Genomic DNA, 24,009 nt, shown 5'->3' with positions numbered 1-24,009 from the left:
GGACTTGACCATTATCTCAAATTTTCTCAGGGTTCCCCTAAGATTGCCTGTGCCCCCAATCAGAAGGAAGTAGTATGAATTGTTTATAAATGTTTATTTTTATTTAAAGGGGATTGATTATAAATGCAATCTCTTTCTAAAGAAGAAAAAGGGATATAGACATGATAGAATAAAAGGGTAGATTATTAAATCCACTTTTAAAAATAACAACTTATTTGAAATATTTTACATTGCTATGGATTTTAGTTAATTGGTACAAATTTAAAGTTAATTTTGTTATACTGTATATATATTTCTACTCTTGTTTAAGGTATTTTGTTTATGCAACTCATTTTAAATTGTAATATATAATTAGGAAATACAGATAATAATTAGTCATCTATGATAATTAAACTTATAGTCATATTAACTAAGTTTACTAGGTATACATAGATATATTTCAATTAAATAGGTAATCTTCAAACACTTTAAAGACCTACAGAATATGGCATTTAAAATGTTTTAAAAATTTAGACTTTTATGGACAATGAGATGTGTCTGCTCCTGGCAGCACTGATTTACTACAAAGAGGAAGATGGGCATTGAAGACACTCCATATGGAGTTTATCTTCTTCTTGGCAAAACTGGCCATGTGGGCAAGAATCTGCTCTTGCCTGGACTGCTTAACAATATCTTGTATAAACTGGATGTATAAGACCCATGGGAAAATGACCACTGAACTTTGCCAAAACAAGGTGAGATAGTCCTTCAGGTTTCTGCTTCACGGGAGATACTGCCAGACATTCTGCAGGACACAGAAAAAAGTGACTGATAAACTTTGCCAATAGGTGAGACAATCCTTCAAATTTCCTGCTTTACTGACTGTCTGCAAGGACTTTAGGCCTTTAGGCTGAAGATGGATGCCCCAATGTTACAGAAGAACTTTGGGTAGTTGTCTAGGCAGCCAGCTGTCTCTCACATTTCTAGAAATTTGCAAGTTGCTTATAATGCACTTCCTGTTTACTCAGGTAATATTATATCCTTCTGAGGTCTTTAATGGAATTGAAGACTATATAGTTCTAATTATAGTTTTCCTTAATCATGATAAAATGTAAATTAGATATAAAACTTTAGACTCACAAAAATAGGATAGATAGAATATTTTCCTTAATTTTGCCAAATACAAATAGACTACATATTATAACTGTAATTCTTGCTTGATAACTATTTTGTTATATATAATTATATGTTAAAGTTAAAACCTTCCTTTTTGATTAGACAGAAAAGGACAAATGCTGTGGGATGTCTTTTTTTTTTTTTAAAGATTTATTTATTATGCATACAGTGTTCTGCCTACATTTCAGAAGAGGGCACCAGATCTCATTACAAATGATTGTGAGCCACCATGTGGTTGCTGGGAATTGAACTCATGACCTTTGGAAGAACAGCCAGTGCTCTTAACCACTGAGCCATCTCTCCAGTCTGTGATGTCTTTCTTTATGCTATGAATATATGTGGCTCTCATTGGCTGATAATAAAGCTGTTTGGCCAATGGCGAGGCAGAATAAGAATAGGCAGTATATTCAAACTGGATATGGAGAAGGAAGAAGGGTGGAGTCAGGGGACACTGTGAGCCACTGCCAGGAGAGGAAAGTTGTGAGAGAACAGCTAACTCCATGAAGCCACATGGCAATGCATAGACTAATAGAAATGGGCTGAGTTAAGTTGTAAGAGTTAGCTAGTAAGAAGCCTGAGCCTTTAGGCCATACAGTTTATAATTAATATAAGCCTCAGCAGCTGCGGGACTGGGTGGGATCTAGGAAAACTTCCAACTGCACATTGTCTTTTCCCTTAGTTTGTACATTGTGGCCATATTGTCAAATAATATACCCAATAGTTGATGCAGGTACATGTATAGCCAATGAGAAAAATAGTGAAAAAAATTAAAAAAATGTTCATAGTTATTTTTCTAATTTCAACGCAAACATCAGAAGGACACTTATTTTCATTGTTAGCAATTTTCTTTACTGATTCCTTGTATTTCAGCATACAAGAAGATGGGAAATTATATGGGTGGAAAGTACATCTTATTCTTGAATATTCTAATGAAAGTTATTACATATGTTTCTTCCTCCTAGCTACACGTAACTGGAGGAAGCTAGAGATACATAGCACCTTCATTTTACGTTTCTCCTTTAATAGTTGTACCCATATGCACCACTGACAGGAGTTGCTGCCACATGCATAACTTTAATTGATTTAATTGATAGCTTCCACAACGTTGAAATTCTTCAGGTTTGTCCAAGTTTTTATATGCCATAAAGTCTCTGTGCTAGCATTGCTGTGCTTATTAGGTAACACTGGACCAGAGGCAAAGGTGTATTGCCTAAAATATTATAGGACTCAGCCTGAACTAAATCAGCTTACCCAGTGTCTGCCTCTGTCCTTTGGAAGTAGGAGGTACAGTGAGCAATCCTGTTCTTGCCATTCTATGAGACTTGGTACTTTCTCTGTTCTTTCGGTAGATGTTATGGTTTATCCGAGATGCTCAGCTATTACTTCCTTATTTCAGTAGCTGTCCTGAGCTGTCTGTACAGGACCTTGTTTTCTGCTATTAATTCTTTAAAGGAATGAGATTAACTTCAATGAAACTGTCAGTAAATACTTTAAGATCACAGACTGTGAGCCATTGAAGGAATAGGGGAACATAGAAACTTAAATGCTGCTGTATCCCAATTCATGGAGGTGTGTTTTTGTTCCTGTGAAATGCTTTATTTAAATAATTTGTAAAGTGAGACCTGGCTATATTGAACAAAGCACTGGAGGTAATTTTCTTATATAAATGGGACCTACCAAATGATAATTACCATTTATATTTGTGCATATTTTCAATGTTGGACTCTAAAACTGAGGAAATGTAATGACTTGCCTGGTACTGAGATAGAAGCAGGGTGGGATAGGGCAGGACACAGATTCTCTGCATTTTCTTCTTTATTTAGTGTCACTAAAATGAATCAGGTTTGTGTCCTTTGTTGAATTGGTAGCATTGAATCTAGTTCATGGTTACTACTTTCACCTATTTTTCTTGTACTTTGATATGTTTTTGAATGGAAATAATTATTGATTTTTGCTAGAAAACCCTAATGAAAACCTGAAAATTTCTATATAATGTATCTGTAAAAGCCAGGAGTGAATGAGTACATAGGTCTCTGTGCTTTGGAGATGTAAAGAGGGTAGATGTGAGTACTCTCAACAATAGAGATGATAGGCACTGAGGTAATGCATTTCTCAGTTTGATTTAATCAGTCCTCAATGTATGTACATGTCTTTAAATGTGTTATACACAATAAAAACATTCAATGTTATCTGTCAGTTAAAAAAAACTATCATTTGTTTCTATTTTGACATCTGCTTACAATTGCTGTTTTTTGATTTTGACAAAAATATATGAATGCAAGATGTGTGCTCTTTACAGTATCCACTACTTTGCAAAATCACACTGTCTTGCTTTTGACTTGGCTGTTTGATGGCAGCAGGAAGAAGCTCTTGATGTCAAAGTTTTCTAGAAGAATGAGGATAAAGGAAATTACGTGCGCTATTGACTGCTTGCATTTACTATCTCATGCTTTGGGCTACTTTAAGCATAATGTTTTCTTTCTTTGATATTTAAGTATTTTTTAAACTTTATATTTTGTAAGTTCTCTAAGTAGGAAAAAAGCTACAGTCACCACATAACTGGATGACATCTTAAGTCAGATAATTCAGGGGTTATCAACCTGTGGGTCCTGACCCCTTTGGGGGTCACATATCAGATATCCTGCATATCAGATAATTATATTACAAGTCATAACAGTAGCAGAATTACAGTTATGAAGTAGCAATGAAATAATTTAATGGTTGGGGTCACCACACCATGAGGAACTGTATTAAAGGGTAGCAGCATTAGGTAGACTGAGAACCACTGTTCTAAATAGTAAATGTTTTAAGGAGTTTTGTTGATTAACATCTTTTTCAAAACAACAAGTTAAAATGACAATGAAAAATTAAAAGAGAAATAAAGTATTTTCCCTTGGTCACTAATTGAATAATTTGTTTGTTATTTGAATATTTTGCTTTTAATTGGATTATTTGTTATTAAGCTCAAAGTAGCCTTTGACTTTGGCAGAGAATTAACTGACCCAACACATGGATGTCAAAATATGCCAGTTATTGAGAAAAAAAAATCAGGATGCAAAAATGAAGTGAGAATACACTCTGAAGATCAAGGATGCATTTATTCATGCAGCCATGGCTGAGAATTGGGCAAGAAATCAGAGTGCATAGAAGCATACCCTTCATGTCTGATCTAGAACATAGGTGTGCTGGAGTTGTTCCCAGACTGCTTCATTGAAAATACCTTCTGTACCAACAGAGATGTGTGTGTGTGTGTGTGTGTGTGTGTGTGTGTGTGTGTGTGTGTGTACACATTTGAGTAGGTGCATGTAACTGTGTAGCCCAGATACTGGGTATCCTCTTCAATTGCTCTCCCCCACCCCCCACCCCTTTTTTTGAATGGGGTCTTCCCTTGACTGACATAGAGCCCCTTGATTCAGCTAGACTGGCTGGTCAGCAAGCCCTTGGCGTCTTGTGTTTTCTTGCGTTTTTGAGACTGGGTCACTTCTGTAGTTCTGGAACTCACTATGTAGGCTATGCTGGCTGGACTAGAATTCCCAAAACTCCATCTGGCCCTGTCTTTCAAGTGCTGGGATTAGATGTCTGTGCCACCATGCCTGGCCCAGGAATCTTCTTGTCTCTATCTTCCCTTGCTGGGGTTACAGGTGTGTGCTGCCGCACCTAGGTTTTATAAATGTGCGCTGGCTGGCTGAGCTTAGGTCCTTGTCCTTGGACAGCAAGCATTTTACCCATCCAGCCACCTCTTCAACCCCACAGAGGCTGATTTTAAATGCATTGAAATAGTAAAGTCCAAGTTTGCCAGTTGTATTAGCTCTTGATTTGGTGGAGAGGCCTGCCACTTCTTAACTCAATTCCTGGTTGATAGTTACGGGCCTGGAGAGACAAGCAAACATGTTGTGCACTTTGCATGAAAATCCTGTTCTGTTTGTCTGCTTTTCTTTACTTCAACAATTGCATATGACTCCCACGATAAATGTCAGTCTAAGTAATGCTGATTGGCTATGGTGCGAAAACCAAGGCCATATGACAATTTCATATCACATCTGTTTTGGTGATTGCTTTGAAGTTAATTAGGCCTTGCTGGCCCTTATTGACCTTAAAAGGGAACATAAAATGGCTGCCCATGTTTGTTTTCATTGACTTTCTCTTTTATTGCTGTTTAAAGTGCTTATTGACTCAATTCATTTTCTCATTTGGTGATGACCGAGCAGTGTTCTGTAGATTTTAGATAAAAACCAATAGGAGGTATTTTTTTGCTGTAGATATTAGCTCTGTGATTTGGTGATTTACTTTCACACTTCCTTCCATTCTCTTTCATGAGTAGTACCACTTTAAGGGAGAAAGGGGAGGAAGAAACCCTGACAGTTTTAAGAGCCATGTCTAAACCTACAAATATGTTCTTTGAGATACCATGTCATTTTTCTCTGAAAATTAACCAACCCTCATCCTCGATGCGTAATTAAAAACCCTGTTTGTTTGTGTTCTTGTTTATATTTTGTTTCATAAGTAGAAATGCATCAGAAGTAGCTGACTTTTAAATATCAAATGTTATTTCTGTTTCTAGGCATTTAGCTTAAGAGAAATACGTAATAATCACAGAATGATCCTAATAGTGAATGCAGAATGCCCCCTAGAAAGTATTATTTTCTCTAACTGTGAATATTAATTTCTAGGAGTATAGCCAATGCATACCCCACCATCTTTTGATTATGCTGGTAATGATCTTTGTATTACTCAATCCTTTCTTAGAAGAGGGTGCTAAAAGGCCTGAGCCAAGAATAATTTTCCTTAAATGGGGGTTGAAAGTTGAAATTTAAATTTTTGCTTTTTTGTTTGTCTTATGAAGCCTGCTGCAGCCAACACTGTGGATAGGAAGCCATTCCCACCTGGATTTTAAAATGTATGAGGTCAGAGCCCATGTTCTAATCCACCGTCTGTCCCGTTAGCTCTGCTGTCTTATTCAGCATCTCAGGCTAACTCTTCCTGCATCCTTCGGAGGAAGTGATGCAAAGTATGTCTATAAAAGAGAAGGAGCAGTGTGCATCTAACCTGCGGAGTAGCATTTTTGTTTGAGAACATCAATCTTCTAGTAGAGTTGCAGTGTTGCTTGTTTAAATATTCATAAAGAACCTGCCCATTTGTGTACACATGGCCTCAGTGAGTTCAAAATTAATTAAATACTCCTCAAGAAACTTATCAAAACACAAGAATTGCTTGACTTTAAAAAATTTGTTTCCTTACGCCCACCCCATATTGTTGTATGATTGGGATCAGTCATCCTTGACATGTAAGAGGCTACATTAAGGAAATGCTCATAAAGGAATAGGAAATAATTTATTGATTAGTTGGTATTTGAGATGCTCCGTGAGGCAACAAAGAGCAATAACATTTTTGGCTCAGAGGTGCCCAGATTGGTGAGGGGCCCGACATAAGCTGCGTCATCATCGCAGATGGTATAATATGAGGTCATTTGAGGTATCATGGAAATGGACCATGTTCCTGGTTGAAACCTGAGGTTTTATGTTGTTACTATAAAGTCCATTTGGGCAGGAAGGTCCATGGTACTGTACTTTTGCATGAGTGAAGAATTCTCAGCATTCCTGAATTTCTTCTCTTTCTGTTTGTTTCTCAGTACTATTGCTCTGAAGATGGCAAGTATGAATTTATGAAGTGCTATCTGATTTCTTGAGTTTAGAGTTGCTATTGCTTTTTTAAAAATTTCATTTATTATTATTATTGTGTGTCTCTGTGTGTATAAATGATGTGTATGCATGTAGTTCATGTACCATTGTGTGTATGTGTAGGTCAGGGGATAACTCCATAGAGTCCACTCTCTTCTTTTACGTTTACCCTAGTTCTGAGGGTTTGACTTAAGTTCCCTCAGCAAACCACAGGTCTTTTGTTTTGTTCTGCTCAGTTTTTTTTTAAAGGTATGATCATTTATTTGTTACCCTCAAAGACTTATTTTTGACTGGATTCAGACTTAGAAGTAGAAGCTCTCAGAGAGGACAGCCTACGTCTCTTGGCGATCTGTTCCTGGCACTTTACTTTGGCTTCCTTCATTCTCTTGGCCAAAAGTTTAGAATATTCTGCAGCCTCCTCCTTGTTTTTCTTGGTTCCTTGTTTCTTTAGAGCAATACAATGGCATTTGTGTTGCAGGACACGTGGAGTAACAAGACACTGAATCTTGGGTGCTTTGGTCCTGGGCTTCTTACCTTCTTTGTTTAACGGCTGTCTGACCACGTATTGGCCGACATCATCTTCTTTAGAGAGATTAAAAAGCTTTCTGATTCTGCTAGCTCTTTTAGGTCCCAACCGACGAGGCACAGTAGTGTCTGTCAGTCCAGGAATATCCTTCTCTCCTTTGTTTACAATAACCGAGTTGAGAACACTGACGTTGGCATCCACGATGCATCCTCGAACAGACTTGCGCTTCCTCTCTCCAGTTCTCCTTGGTCTATAACAAGAATGGCCCTTACTCAACAGAAGGTGCACTCTGCCGTGGGTCAACACACCTTGCTTCATGGGAAAACCTTGTTTGTCATTCCCGCCACTGATTCGGACCACATAACCCTTCCGCCCTTCACCTAGTGCACCAGCAGCTACTTCTGAGGTTATGCGCTTCTCGTGGAACGTATGAAGCTTGCGCTCATCGTCCACTTGGATGAGTTTCTGACAGCCGGTGACAGGGAAGGAGATAATCAGCTTCATCTTGACACAGCCGACCGCCTAGGAGGCGCCACGGAAAAGAGCCCACTCAGTTTTTATATCAACATACATGTATATGGCTCTACTTTGAGTTTACGGAATTTACTATTATGTACATCTGTGTTTACTTAGGTTTGAACAAAATGGTTATGATGTGACAAGCACTAGAAAAAAATTCGAGAAATAATAGTTTACTTTTGCTTAATTTGCAAGACAGTTGGGGTTACAGTTTGGTACCTTTGTTTCTACGTTTCTAACAAAACTTAGAGTGAATGCCTTTTCTCCATGGGTGACATTCAGCGTGCTTAGCTTTCTTGCTGCCATTGGCATGAGAAATGGGAATCTTCTTTCCAGAGTCAGGTAAATGACTTGTAGACAGGCCCAATTTTTGCTCAGGAAGGTTTCATAATTTGCTGTGTAATATGACTGTCTGGAATTTAAAGCCAGAGTCAGCTGTTTTCCTAAGTTACGGAATATTCCTCATCCCAACTTCCCGACTGATGTGTGTAGCTCCAGTGTGCAGCCACGCTGCCAGGGAATTTTAATTAAATCTTACTGGCTTTGGTTTCACTCTTTAATAGTATATGTTCCCCATGTTTTCTTCTTGTATCTCTCCTCCCTCAGCAATGTGTTATAGATGGTCTTAGGATGGAGAGATTTCATATTTGCTTATTGAAGTTAGTTTTCAGTTACAGAAAATGATTGCTTTTGAAAATTTATTTGGAAACCAATGCTTTACTTAGGCTATAAGCATTTTATTTAAAAAATATTTTTGTTAAAGTGTAAGAAAATGGTTTATTTCAGGTAATAGGTATGTTGGAAACAAAATGTCATTTTTAAAACTGTTAAGACATTGACAGTATCTCCGGAACTCCCGCAGATAGACGGCATTCTGTGGTACTGGGGTGAACCCAGGGCCTCACTTATGGTAGGCATGTTATCCACCACTGAGCTATAGCATCTCTGTGGTTGCTGTATTCTCTTTCTCTTTCCTTTTTTTCTTTTCTCTCTCTCCCTCCCTTCCTCTCTCCTTCTCCTTTTCAAGTTTGGTCTCACTATGTAGCCCAGGCTGTACTGTAACTCACTCTATAGACCAGGCTGGCTTCAAACTCATAGAAATCTGCCTGCTTCTGCCTGTGGAGCACTAGAATTAAAGATGTGTACTACCATGCCCATCTTGTTATTGTTCTTTGTAAATATTTCTTGTTTTTCTATTTTGAGACAAAGTCTCTCTAATTTGTCTATGCTGGCTTTGGACTGCTATGAAGACAAGACAGGGCTTTAACTTTCAATCCTCCTGCCTCAGCCTTCAATTCCTTGAGGTTACAGTCTGTGTCCCAGTGCCTGTTATGAGGTAGCATTTTGGTTTTGTTCCTTATTTTTGAAGCTGTTATATTTTTATTACAGTTGTGTCTCCTTACAGTCTTCAAACCAAGGAGAGTGTGAGTGTTCCGGGACATAAAGATATTATATAAGAGATGGCTGTGTGTGGCAGAAACGAATTCCTTTAGAAAGCCATTGTGAATTCCTGAGGTTTAGAAGGTAGACAGTCTCCTATGCATCAGTACCTTCTGATAGAACACCCTTTTAACATTGCATCAGCGAGACCACCGTAGTCACTTAATGCCTCAGAAAGTATAGACCTGCATGGGAATTCATGAGATTGTCTTTACAATGTTGAAGTTGAGTCTTCACCAAAAATATCAAAATCATTTATTCAGCGAAGTGTGGGAATTTAAGAATAAACACAAGCAATATTTGTGGGTTAAAGATGCACGGACACATAATTACATTAAGATTTGGTAAACTAAAAATTGATATAAATAACATGCTTTTGATGACTAAGAAGTGGTAGTGGATTTTGAAGAATAAACTTTAAAGAATACGATATGGTACAATGATAGGCTGGAAGGAATAATAAGATATAATATAGTGATAAGTACATAGGAATAATTGGAAGGCAACTATCTTACCTAGGGACTTTGCAATAAAGGTTATTTCCTAATAAATAAATCAAAATTATCAAACATTTTTCAAAGCCAGAGTATTAATTTCTCAGACAGGCTCCTGTATAAGAGAGAGAGAGAGAGAGATCTGGTATACATAGTAGTTGATGTATAGAAATATGTCAATCAGGAGAGAGTTTAGACAGAGGAAAAAAGGCAGTATGCCTTGGCTGCCTTCCTCTTAATACTGCTTAGAGGACTGAGACACACCTGGCATCATGGTTTCTAAGACCATGATGTGTAGTTAACCATGCCATACTGCTGTGAGTGGACATTTAAATATTACTTCAAGATGCAAACTCTGTCTCCTGCTTATTAGACAACATTTGCTCCACTGCAGTCTATAGGGGTATTGATATTGGTTATACTGACGTGATTTTGATCCATATGGTAGTTATAGTTCTTGTTGCAAATAGATATCATTAACTGAATGGCATTCTGTTCTGTACATTAATTTCTTTATGCGTTGACTCTACTCAGTCTTTAGAAGAAACAAAATTCCAGTTCCATGTTCGTAAAGCTGAGGGCGGGATCTAGGTACGGATTAAGTTGAACTCATCAAGACAAATGGTCTCTCAGCATCAGCCCTGTTTTGAGGTAGAACAACTTCAGGCGGAGTTGTAAAAATTCATGAGTTCAGGGTAGACATAAGTAGGCATGTTTGAGAAACTGAGTCAGAGTAGGAGACAGTAGGAAAGAAGGTAAGGCTGCATGTAAGGGCAGAAGAGAAGTTGCCAAAGGCTCTGCACTTGTTGGCGGAGGAGCTTTCATTTATTTTATAATATAAGCTAAATTGAAATGAAATATTGCTATTTTTTTATTAAGACATTACTCTTCCTCTCATGATTAAAAAACAATTCCCTCTGAGTCAACTAAGCAAGACACAGATGAGCGCACAGAGACTGAAGTGGCAAGCACAGGGCCTACATTGGTTTCCACCATGTCCTCTGAATGTATATTACAGCTTTTAGCTTAGTATTTTCTTGGGACTCCTGAGTATGAGAGAGAGTGGGTCTCTGACTCTTGAGCCTGCTCCTAGGACTCCTTTTCTCCTGTTGCCGTGTCCAAATCCATCTTACTATATTTCATTTTGTCATGTTTGGTTGTTATCACTTCGAAGCCCATTCTTTTCTAATGAGAGACAGAAAGGGAGTAGATGTGGGCAGGAATGGGAGGAGTTGAGGGAGGGGAAACTATAATCAGGACATAGTCTATGAGAAAAGAATCTATTTCCTATAAAAGGAAAAAAAGATTTATTTTTATTTTATATGGAGTGTTGCACCTGAAAGTCTGTCTGTTCACCCCTTGTGTGCCTGGTGCCACAGAGGCTAGAAGAGAGGGCATCTGATTCCTTGGAACCAGATACAGACGGGTGTGAGCTGCCATGTAGGTGCTGGGAATTGAACTGAGGTCCAGTGGAAGAGCAGCCAGTGCTCTTAACTGCTGATCCATCTTTCCAGCCCCAGTGATAAATTTTTAACAACTGTGTTCCTTTTCTTTTTTCTTTGAAATTTAGAGTGGGTTTGATGCCCACATACTCTTGCTTGTTTACTTGTGTCTAATTAGTTGTTAAAGATTACTAGGCTAGTGTGTAATGACTGAATACATATTAAACTAGCACTATGACTATGGTTTGTTATTTATACAGTTCAAGTAATTTCATTATCTTGCATGCCCTGTGATACATGGCTTTGAATTTCTTCAGCCCGTGTTCAAAAAGTTTAGACTGTTTGTGGTGACTTTACCAGTTTACCATTCCTAATTCACAACCCAAAGTGAAGCATTCTGAGTGTTGTGTCAATTTACCTAAAGCTATGGACTTCGGGGCATTGGAGATTTTGAATTTTCTTGTCAAGGATACTTGGTTTTAATGGAATTGTTTAATCAAAACTATTGAGAATTGTATAATAAGTACTAATGATTGCAAATTGTTCTGCCTAGAGGCGACCCTGGAGCACTTGTAATCTCTTCAAGTCCTCCTTAAAAACCTTTTCATTAAATGTATTTGTTTACTTGGAATGTGTTTCCATCTTGGTCTTTATTTAATTTTCATGTCTCAAAAGCATGTGTGTAGCATGATGGCATTCAAAAATTAGAACTTTGTAGGAATATTTTGTGATGGAATTTAGGTGATAACACCTTGAAAGCAAGCACCGTGTTTGGTAATTTATATTTCTGGTATTTTACGAATGTTTAGGGTTCACCCATGATCAATTTGTGGTTTTAGCTTTTTCTCTGACCCACTAACAACACTTTGTCAAATGGCAGAGGACATTTTCAACATTGTTTCTTTTGTTCCCAGAATTTTTATAGTATTTTTGTCAGTTGTTTATACTTTAGTTCTCATGAGCTATCTATTTTGCTAAGTGAAGAGATGGCCACTCATATCTGTTTTTTAATCTTGTTCTTAGGTTTGGTCCATAGGTAGCTGTGTCTTGGGTCTGCTTACTAAGGTTCTGTTTTATTTCTCACGTTACAGGAGAAACATATAAGTAATGAAGAAGAGCACTTACGGAGAATGGAAGAGGCCAGGCTGCAGCTCAAGGATCAACTTCTTTGTTTGGAGACAGAACAGGAATCTATTCTTGGTGTGATAGGAAGGGAAATTGATGCAGCTTGTCAAACTTTCTCCAAAGACTCAGTGGAGAAATTGAAAGTAATTATGAGTTCTCATTGTACCTTAAATTTTCAGTTAGTTTTCTAATATATAATTATAATGGGATTGGAACATGTGATTATATGGGAGTCACATTTTTATTTCAGAATGTTTTATGAAACAAAATAACTTCTTGCTTTGCGTAGGAGTTAGAAACTATTACTACAGAGTCCTGGTGAAAGTGTGATGCTCTTCTACTGAGTTACCTATGTCTCATTGAGTGAAAGATAGCTCCTCAACGAAGAGGCAGGAGTATTGATCAAGGAAACGTCCTTTGAATCAAGAAGCTTGGATTCTGAATTTTCCACCATGGTAGCTTGTTAGCGATGCTGTTGAATTCTTCTTGAGAGGTTTAATGATAAGTATGGTGTGTGCTGTGTCTCCCTTAACCCTTAAAATCAACCCATCTCTCTAATGCTCCATGAAGTCTAGTGTAGAAAAGAGAACCACACCTGGAGGGGCTGGGTTCTTGCTCCTACATATCAGTGTAATGAAATATGAAGTAGGAATTGAAACTCTGTGGACTGACTGGGGCCCGATCAAGTAAACGCTTTGCGGTTGCACATTCCCTGTTGTTCGAGTTCTAATTGGTGTACTTACTCTTTCCTGTATTTAGATGGGTTTATTGTTTCTCAATAATGATTGTCAGGAGATGACATATAAAAAGTGTCCCATGGAGCTGGGCGGTGGTGGCGCACGCCTTTAATCCCAGCACTCGGGAGGCAGAGCCAGGCGGATCTCTGTGAGTTCGAGGCCAGCCTGGGCTACCAAGTGAGTTCCAGGAAAGGCGCAAAGCTACACAGAGAAACCCTGTCTCTAAAAACAAACAAACAAACAAAAAAAAAAAAAAAAAAAAAAAAAAAAGAAAGAAAAAGCCGGGCGGTGGTGGCGCACGCCTTTAATCCCAGCACTCGGGAGGCAGAGCCAGGCGGATCTCTGTGAGTTCGAGGCCAGCCTGGACTACCAAGTGAGTCCCAGGAGAGGCGCAAAGCTACACAGAGAAACCCTGTCTCGAAAAACCAAAAAAAAAAAAAAAGTGTCCCATGGGTGTTTGAATCTCTTGAAGGTAGACGCTTTTCAAATGTAGAGTCTGGCATTGCTATATTCACATGACATACTCCTAACACATTAGGCTGCAGCCTCATGTTCAGCTGTTGATTTTATTTTATGGCATGGCCACACTGAAATGTGGTATTGCACTTAGATTATGTTGAGGCTGGGCCATTCTTTCTTCCTCAGAGCTCTCCTGAGATCTCTTCCCATTTTCCTGATTTTTTTCCTCCTATCTTCCTTTTTCTCTAAGTGATGTTTGAAAGAAAATAAAGATATGATTCTACTGTTTCAGGAAAAGGTTTCTAAGGCTTCAACTATACTACAAATATTTCAATTGGTAGAATGAATAGAGTTGGTTGATACTTTGTAATTTGCAGTTCCCTATTTGTTCTTTTGAGACAGTGTGACAAGGCTGTGAGACTAAGATGAGCAGTAGTTGGGTTTAAGTGGAGAGCTGAGTCTGGGCATGCCATAGGATCTTTATATGCTGCCTTATCTTTTTCCTGTCTAATGCTGTTTTCTTAAATGTTAAAGCTTCTCTGAACATGTGAGTTGTAAACCTTAATTTCATGCAAAGGAGCATATATTAGCAATGTAGCATTTACTCCATGTTTAACTATTTCATTTTGAGTAGTTTTCAGTCATATATGAGCATTAAAATCAAAACATGTAAATCATATTATAAGATGCATACTAAACTTTGTTACATGTAACTGTTAGAAAATACACATGAATATCATAGACAGGAACATTCTTAAATACTTTGTATCTTTATAGCAGTGGTTCTCAAGCTGTGGGTCACAGGCCCTTTGGAGGTCAAACAATCCTTTCATAGGGATCACCTAAGACCATCTGAAAACACAGATATTTATATTACGATTCATAACAGCAGTGAAATTACAGTCATGAAGTAGCAACAAAAATAATTTTATGGTTGAGGGTCACCATAACATGAGGAACTGTATTAAAGGTTCATAGCATGAGGAAGGTAGAGAACCACTGCTCTATAGGAACAAATTGCCCTTTTAATACACTCTGAAAGTAATTCTGTGTTTTGTTGTGTTTAGATATACGTACATGTTCTGTCTTTTTTTTTTTTTTTCCCGCAGCACAGGCCTGTTACAGCATTCTTGTCACAGTTCCTTGAGGTTTACTATGATGGCATATTGATGGGCAGTCATCGTTGTCCATTGAGTGGGCTTTGTGTTCCCCACTGTGTAGAAACTCTTGTGTATTTGATTTATACTTTGACCTTATGTTAGTATCTTAGTCCCATGACCCTGATAACCTGTAGTTCTGCCACTTATAACTGGTGAAAGATGTTCTTTAAAACATGAAATCATTTGCAAATCTGTGGAACAAATCATGACATTGCTTGTATTATATCAAAATAAATATTATTACCCAAAGGGAAGATTTGATTGAGGTAGTAAAGATTTCATGGAGTTGGTTAATGAAAAGGAAAGTATAAATGGTGACAAACGGGTGCTCACAGATATTTAGCAGCATAGCACGTTGTTGAAAGAGGAAGAAGAAATAGAGAATTTGGGCAATTAGGTAAAGCCTGATTGAAAAGGTGGAGCACCTAAACCTTAGGTTAGAGCTGGGTGTGGTGGTTCAGGCCTTTAAACTAGCATGGGAGTTGCAGAAGAGAGGCCAGCCTCCTCTAGATAGGTGTCCACAGTTCCAGAGAAGCTGCGGCTACATAGCAACACCCCATTTCAAAACCCAAGACAAAGTGAAACCAAACAAACCAGCAGAAGAGCTGGGTTAGACTTAAAGAAAAAAGTGATTGGGTGTACTGCCGCTACGCTTTTGTATGTGGAATGTGGTGGATACTTAATATGTATTAAGTATGTATTTAAGTGAATTAACTACTGTTATTCTATCAGAGAACTGTGTACATACATCTGGAGATATGTAAGCATTTGAGAGTAGAAATAGACATCTCTTTAGAAAAGAAAGGATATTTTTAGATAGAACACATCAAGAAGTTCTGCAAAAATATCCTATGCAGCACTGAGTTTGAAGAACTGGGAATAATGTAATTTGTGTTTACAATTATAAAGACATCAGCAGCTTTTGAGTGTAGATTTAACTCAGTAATAAGGCAAAAGCAGATGTTGAGCGATTTTATAAATGGGTTGGTATAAAGGAAATCAGAGCAGTTAATACAGGCAACAGTTTAATACAAAATTTTGTGTCTGTTTTGAGATATAAAGCAATGTTTGCATAAATTTATTTTGATGAGCTGCTCTTTACAGTCTTTGATAAAACCAAATGGACCCCAAGGTATAAAGATGGATAAACGAGACAGAATCAAGTTTCTCTGTAGGCACATTTAAACCTCTGTGGAGTCCATTACTGGAACAGCACTGAGAGGAAGTCAGAGGCAAAGCAAACAGGCTTTAATCAAGGTTGCTCGCCAGGTGAGACCTCATGGGCTCAACTCCAGAGGCTAGTGAGGGGAGCACTTGACGGCTAGCTCATCTTATGTGTCTCTGTCTGAGCTGGCCGGCTGCTGTCATCCAGTAAATAAATGCATAATAGGCACTTGATAACTGTGCTTTGAAATTGATTGCATACTTGATACAATCTTCCTCTTTTCAAAGCCTTACAGTTAAGGACTATTTATTTGGATGTTGTGGTCAGTAATTTTATTTATGTGCTTTCATGCCAGAAAAAAACCTATTTCTAACATTCTTTCCTCTTTTTGTAGGTATTTACCTCTGGGCCTGAAATACATTATGACCCACATCGCTGGTTAGCTGAAAGCAAGGTATTTCATCATGGATTCCTAAAGTTTATGATCTTTAATAAACTGTATTTGGTATGGCCATATATATCTTCTGTCTATCATCTATCTATCATCTATCTATCAATCATCTATCTATCTATCTATCTATCTATCTATCTATCTATCTATCTATCATCTTTTTGTTTGTTTGTTTTTTCTTTTGAGGCAGGTCTCACCGTGTAGCACTGCCATCGTAGAATTAGGTGTATAGAGCAGGCCGGCCTCGAACCCACAAAGATCTACTCACCTCTGCCTCCGAAGTGCTGCTATTATAGCTGTGCATTACCACGCCTACCTTAACCATATATTTTGTTGTATAACTGAGTATAAAAAGATGTAACACTTGGTTGCCAGAGAAGCGTTTCTGTATTACATGTTAGAAGCATCTAAGTTTCTTTTCTCTCATTTAGTATTTATCTTAAATGTATTGTATAGGCAAAAATAAGAAAATAAAGGGTGATAAAAAATTTAAATTAAGACCCAGATTGTAACAGAGACAAATTCTTCTGGTTTTTATTTAGATGAGAGTTTCTGTGGAAGTGTCTAAATGTCAGACTAGCTAGAACTCATGTTTATTTTACACATTTATTGAATGCACCCTGATTCTTTTGTGTGAGCCTACAGCCTGCTGACTTTGCTTGTCTCAAGCACCTCCCTTCACTCTCAGGTTGCTCTTTACAAGATGAGAAGGGCCTACTTTATGTCCTAAAGATAATTTCCCTCTGTCATCACTGAAAAAAAATAGTTGTAAATTAATTGAAGTTAAAAATTAATATTTTTCTATTTTTATTTAAAAATTCTACATTATGGTATGCCTTTTTATTGTATTAAAATTTCATACATGCACATGATGTATTTTAATAACTCCCTCCTCCAATTCCTCTTATATTCTTTCCATTACTTTTCACTATGGGATATATAACAACTACTTTTGTAAGATGGATCCATTTGCAAATTCACTGATTAAAATATATGGGATATTATTACTCCTATGCACTTGCAGTTTTTTATAAAATAATTTTTCAACTTTAAGGTAAACATATATAAATCTTTTTATTTTATTTAAGCTTCATCATAAAATCACCTGTAGTATAAACCGGCTAATTACACTTCCTGTTTTCTAGTTTCCTGTATGAAGAGACTTTTAAGTTTGTTTGTTGATTGATGTTTGTTGATTGACTGATTGATTGATTGCTGTGCTTGAGTCCAAGGCCTTATGCATTATATGTACCACTGGACTACACTCCACATTCCCATTATGCTTATTCAAAAATCTGAGAAAAGTAAAGTCTCACAGGAGGAAAGTAAATTGTTCACTACCATGTAAAGACTGAATATTACCTGCCATCTGCCTCACAATGCCGTACCACTGTATGCATTGTCCTTCAGAGTATTTGCTTATTTAGCCAACATTCCTGTCTTCTATAATCCTTTGTGTCAGTCGCCATGGCTCTCTCTCATCTACTGTCTGGTCTAATACTGAGGTGTGGACAGATTCCAAAACATCTTTGAAGTGTGTTAAGTTATTGTAGCTATTTGAAGACGTTGACAAAGGAGCATAGGAAAATGTTTGTGCTGGCAAGATGGCGGGCTAGAATGTTGCAAGAGTGTCATAATAAGCTCCTGGGAGGACAGTCAACGCTTAAATTTGGTCTTTATAAAAATTATGTAAGTGTTGGAGAGATGGATCAGCAGTTAAGAGCACGGACTGTTCTTCCAAAGGACCTGAGTTTGGTTACCAGCAGCCACGTGGCAGCTCACAACAGTCTAACTCCAGTTGCAGGGAGTCTAAACTGCTTTTCTGGCCTCTGGAGGCACCAGGAACATGAGTGGGACACAGACAAAACACCGAGACATATAGATAAGATATCTATACACATAGAATAAAAAAAAAATCATGTGGAAGTTGATTGACTAATTATGGGTAAAAGAGTGTCGGGAAGCTGAGAGTATTAGCCGAGAGAGTGGCCACTGCTGAGGTTGCTGAGGGGGCTGCTGGGGGGATGTCATGACAGCACATTGGAAGGTCAGCCATGCTTTAGGCAGGAGAGTAAAAAATAAAATGCTGTGAATGAGCACAGACTTTGCCTTACTGTACAAAATTCTTCCTCTTCTTTGAAAAACATCAATCCTGCACATTTCAACCGTTTTTGTTAGAAACAGATGCAAATTCTCATTTTTGCCTCTTGCATTGGAAATGTAGAATGTATGTTTTGGTATCTCAGAATTCCTTGGCTGGGAACTTCGGTTGTGCATTAATTGAACATTTCTCTTTTTCTTTTCCCTAACTCTGCAGTTCTGACAACAAGAGCAATGTACTTAGAATTTTCTTTCAAGTTAAAATCTTTATCATTTCTCAACAGAAAGCTTTCACTGCTGTGGCTCAGTTAAATTATGAGAGGCAGAGATGACTCTTAATCATAGCTCTTTAATTTGGGAGCTGGTGAGCAGTTTTCTCTTATCATTTAATGGGATTGAACTTGTGATCAGACCAGCTTTAATACTGCATGAGACAACTGTTCTGTCTACAGTGTAAAAGGGTGTGATAAAAAATACCATGCTGACTAACTGACTAGGGAGGAATTGAATCTATTTACCAGGAAGATGGCTAGGGTTATTGATGGGCTGCAATCCTGTACTGTCCATGAACTATGACTAGACAGCTCTATAAGTATTGGAGATAAAATCTGAAATCAGGGGACAAAAACTCTATGGAAAGTAGAACTGCTATTCAGCTAGTCCATGCTGACATCTTGCAGTATGGGAAGGACCTCAGAGGACATTTGGTAATTGTTTTCATAAATCTACTTAATGAATTTCTTTGGTTAGTGTTAACTGTAGAAGAAGCAGCAGGCTGGGTGGTTTTTTTTTTATTTATTTTTTATTTATTTTTTTTTTAATCACTGTCACTTTGTAGGCAGTGGTGGCATGACATAAACATGAAGTCCAACTGAGTTGGTCCAGATTTTCAGATAAAATAACCAATGGAGCATCAGAATAAGATGTTATAGGAAGGAAGAGAGGTGAGATACCTATTAAGGAATGCCCGGCAAGTAGTTCCCATAGATTAAGGATGAGATTTTGTTATAAATTCTAGCAGAGCATAGAGATTGTGCTGTCCTTTGCTTAACAGAGAATAATATTATGTCCTGATGCTATGCTACAATTTGTGGCATAAAAGTTAATAAGCTCTAGAGGAACCTTCTTTTTTTGAAAAGGTAGATGAACATGAATTTGAGTATATGAAGAGTTTAATGGGTATCTGCAGAGGCTGCCATGGAAGTCTGTTGTCTCTCATGGATCCTGAAGGTGACACATGGAAGCACATGTATGCAGAGAGAATGTGAGAAATGCAAACAAACTCCAAGTGGTTTGACCAGAGCAGAATCTGAAAGGGCAAGGCAGAAAATGGTAGAGAGAAGGCTCCAGGTTGAGATGGGGAATAGGCTTATGGGGAAAGGCATCTTATGCCTTTTTTAGGAGCTCAGATTCAGATCTGCATTTAATGAATAATCAGGAAGGAATTTGAAAAAGGGAGTGACGTGCTCATGTTTGTGTTATAGAAGTATCACATTCTAGTGATGTAAGAACTGGGTTAGAGGTGATGGGATTGAAGTGAGGGTAGGAGGTTGAGGCATACTGATGGTAGATCTAAAGAGATTATTCAGAGATTTACAGTCACAAAAAGATGGGGGCAATGTTTTGGCATAACATTCAAATAATTGTCATGTCAGAAAGTGGTGGAGATGTATGTTTTTTTTTTAAGTCAAACTGGAAGAGTACTAGAAAGAATTGATCCCTAAATAAATGGCAGGCAGAGTCCTCTCTAGCAAGCTAGCTAATAGTGGAATCCATATTTTGAAATATCTGTTTGGATAGTAAAGTTCAAAGAGAAGCAAGGACATGTAGGTTTAAATGGAGGGAAATGGGAAATGAAAAAAAAAAACATTGTTGATGAGACAATAGGGATGAAGTCTCAAATCTAGCAGGCAGGTACTATAGGATGGGGCCACATGCTATTTGGGATGACTATTCATTCCACATATAAGTTTCTTTCTTAGGATAGTACCTTAGTTAGGGTTTCTTTTCCTGTGAAGAGACACCATGACCCCGGCAACCCTTATAAAGGAAAACATTTAATTGGGCCTGGCTTATCATCATAGTGGGAGGCATAGTGGCATACAGTCAGACTTGGTGCTGGAGAGGGAGCTGAAAGTTCTATATCCAGATCAGCAGACAGTAGGAAGAGTACCACACTGGGCCTGGCTTGAGCATCTCAAACTTCAAAGCCCGTCCCCAGAGACGCATTTCCTCCAACAAGGCCATACCTACTCCAACAAGGCCTAATCTCCTGCCACTTACTATGAGCCTATGGGGGCCATTTTCATTCAACCGTCACAGAGAGTCAGTAAAGGAAAACTGATGTCACGCACAAGGCAGAATCCTGAATGCTGTGTGGTTTACATGTGTTCAGGGTCCAATGTAATTAATCCTTTAACATGTTAAAAAAAAATGAATTCAGTGTAGAATGTTGCATCCTTTCTTTTTGACTGTTGTCCCTTGCACTGAATTCCCACTCACTCCTCTAGTTTTTAACCCAGGAGGACATTCTGTGTCTGGTTTCCCTGTTACACTTTTCACACTTTTTGCAATGTGCCTCACTCAATGCTCAGTAAATTCTTATCCCAAAGAATCATTCCACTGGAGTTTTTACATTTTTGCACTCGAAGTACTTCCTCTGCTTCATAATTACAGAAGGATGAGTAGTGAACACATGGACTTTCAGTAAATGTCTTTCCTTGTTGGGATTACAGGTATGGGCCACCGTTCCCAGCCTTCATTATATAGTTTAATCCCCAAGTATTTCTTTCATTAATTCAGATCCATGAACCTCAAGGTTGTATAGATAGGAAATACACTTCAACAGTACTGGAGTTGAAGGTCCTGTGTTCTCCTGTTTTGGGGTCGTTCTCAGAGCCACACTTCTTGTGTTAATAGTATTACCGATGCTAGGCATTGGGAAGTCCCTTGTTTACTGTGGTCCACTCAAGTGATGTGAGAAATTATAGTGTAACTAACTGCTCCTGTTCCAGATCAGAGAATAGAGGCTTCCATGATTTTGAGTTTTCTCAGGAACAGAAGCTCCTGAGTTATTGAGAAGGGTTTTGCACTTTGATTATTGAATTCTTTGTTTTTCTATGTTAGTTCTGTAGTCCATTTTCAAATAAAACTTGACATTTTTGGATATTGCCTCTGAAATAGTATGTGTCAAAAATGTTTGGTACTGTATGTTCTTGTTTAGGATATGAATAATTATCTAACACTCTGTCCTTCAGCAAAAATGAAAATAGCATACTCACTATTTGTTTCATTTGTTGGAAATATGCTTTAGGGTGTGTGTGTGTGTGTGTGTGTGTGTATATATATATATATATGGAAAATGCACAGTTTAGGGGAAACTAAATCTTTAAACATACTGTTATTATGGAGATTTTTTTCTTTTTTGTTCATATTTAGAAATAAAATGTGAAGAAAGTATTACTTAAAAATGATAATCCTAATCTGAGTCTGGCCTATAATCCAACTCTTTAGGAGGTTGAATCACAATCAGTTCAAGGGTGGACTTGGTGAGACTGTGTCTCAAAACCAAAGTAAAAATGGACGGGGATTGGCTTAGTGGTAGAGCACTTGCCTAGCATGTGTGAGGCCCTAGGTTCGATCCCCAGTGCCACATAAACATGTAACATGTTCCTTTCATCTGACTTTTGTTTGAATTACATGGCCTGATTCAGTTTACTTTGGTGACTTAGCATATTCTAAAAAAAATGTCATTCTTTTTTCCTCCCTGGTTCTTATGTAAGCCTTTTTTCTTTGAAATTATTTTTAGAGTTTTGATGAGGGAAGCATAGTAGTTAAAGCAGCAAAATTATGGGTCCTAGTGTTATTGCTGACTGCACAAGCTATCATCTTTTATGTGAATTTTCTGTTTTCTCTGGTTTTGAGTTTTGAGTCATTACTTAGTGACTTTGCTGTGTTATGTGAAGTCTCAGTAGAGGGCTCCCACAGAATAGAAAGATCCTTGTGATACTTTTACTAGCTGCTTATGAATATTCCCACCTAATTATGAGCTGGAGCTACAGAGATAAAAACTGCCTTATTTCCAAATTCCCTGTATTGGTTTATTTAGCACTGCTTGTTGATGTTGGTAAATAAATGAGTCTATTATGCAATCTGTAAAATGCTCCTGTGAGTGGTTCATAGAAAGGTTTCTGCTGTATGATTAATAGCCTTGCCAGCTAATTATAATTTGCAGTGGTTAAAGTCCTAGGTTCCAAGCCATTTTTTTCAAGATACTTAATGAAGATGCTGGGTATTTATCTAACAAACACGATTTCTCATAATTGATTATTGGTTGATTAAATTTCCATAAATTTTAATTTTATTTTGGATTATTAATACAGTCTATATTCATATTCACTTTGTATGAAGCCTCCAAGTATAACTGAATCCTAATTTTGTTTGACAGTAGGATAAAGCCTTTGCAGGAGTCGATTAAAGCCATTGGTCACATTACAGTCATCTCCTTGGCTCGTCTTAGCGAAATCCCACAGGCTGGTTGTTTAAACAATTGACATTTATTTTCTCATAGTAGGGGAGAGAGTCCACGATAAAGGTAGCACCTTGGCTATCTTCCTGGCTTGTGGAGGCCACCTTCTATCTGTGTCTTCATCTTCATCCGTCTTCTCTGTACATCCTATGGGAAAGAGTTTTGGTCTCTTTTTCTTCTCACAGAGGCACTAACTCTCAAGGTTAGGGTCCTACCCTTACAAAATGATTCTCTTCACCTCCCTCAGTGCTCTGTAAATATGTGTTTAGGCTTTTGTTTTAGTGTACAGCTTCTGAAAGGACGTAATTTAATTTATAACTAAAACCTGTTTGATGGCTAGTTTCAGGAATATTTTTTTGTGAGTTACATGTTATTTTTACCATATTTCAGCAGGACAAGGCAGATTTTTTGCTTCTCTATTAACACTGTTCAGTAATGCCAGGGACTGACTGTATGAACTGTAGAGATCAGAGGTCAGACACTAAGATGAGATTGAACTGAATGGACCCAGGAAAGGGAAGTGCGGGCTGAGTTTCTATATTTGCGATTCTATCACTGAGTGAAAATAGGGTAAATGGAGGCTGGCGAGTAGTGGTCTCAAGGATTTTCTTTCCTTTTTTTTTTTAAACCAAAAGTGTTTCCAGCTGTTGCAGTGGTAGTGAGCAAGCACTGAGCATGAGGAGGAAAACACATGATGACAATGTGGAGTTTGTTTTCTCTTTAGGCTGTTAGCTGATCTGGTAGAACAGGGTCTTGTCGTCATGTGCCAGGAAGCCCTGGGAGCTGAGGAGAACGTTGGGCCTGCTCACATTAAAACTGATGCTTACACCGTGGGAGGGAAAGTGTTCCTTGAATTTTATTACACTGTTATTTTTTACAGTTAATTTTAGAAAGGCCTGTTGTATTTCAAATATTCAAATGTGTAGCATGAATCTTAAAAGTTCTTATTAATAAAATCAAACTGAGGCCAGTTATTGGGGTGAACACTGGAAGATCAGAGACAGAACAAGCCAGAGCTAACCTCACCTGG

General features: G+C 37.9%; 2 protein-coding genes across 2 annotated transcripts in view; one reads left to right on the top strand and one right to left on the bottom strand.

The window, feature by feature from the left end:
• Cep128 (centrosomal protein 128) overlaps positions 1 to 24,009 on the top strand; it is a 172,051-nt gene that overhangs the window by 136,801 nt on the left and 11,241 nt on the right. The window contains 2 exon segments of the mRNA XM_037210756.1: positions 12,346 to 12,522; positions 16,295 to 16,354. Coding sequence (XP_037066651.1) covers positions 12,346 to 12,522; positions 16,295 to 16,354 — 237 coding nt within the window.
• LOC114697672 (40S ribosomal protein S6-like) lies at positions 7,080 to 7,863 on the bottom strand. The gene has a single exon (XM_037210758.1). It carries the CDS (start codon positions 7,861 to 7,863, stop codon positions 7,114 to 7,116), a length of 750 nt encoding a protein of 249 aa, XP_037066653.1. The 3' UTR covers positions 7,080 to 7,113.

The sequence above is a fragment of the Peromyscus leucopus genome, chromosome 14, assembly GCF_004664715.2.
Source record: "Peromyscus leucopus breed LL Stock chromosome 14, UCI_PerLeu_2.1, whole genome shotgun sequence".
Taxonomy (NCBI): domain Eukaryota; kingdom Metazoa; phylum Chordata; class Mammalia; order Rodentia; family Cricetidae; genus Peromyscus; species Peromyscus leucopus.
This window is presented reverse-complemented; position numbering and strand designations above follow the sequence as displayed.

What these genes read in the sequence shown, in the direction of transcription:
- LOC114697672 (XM_037210758.1), bottom strand. Translation starts at nt 7,863, where the DNA reads ATGAAGCTGATTATCTCCTTCCCTGTCACCGGCTGTCAGAAACTCATC.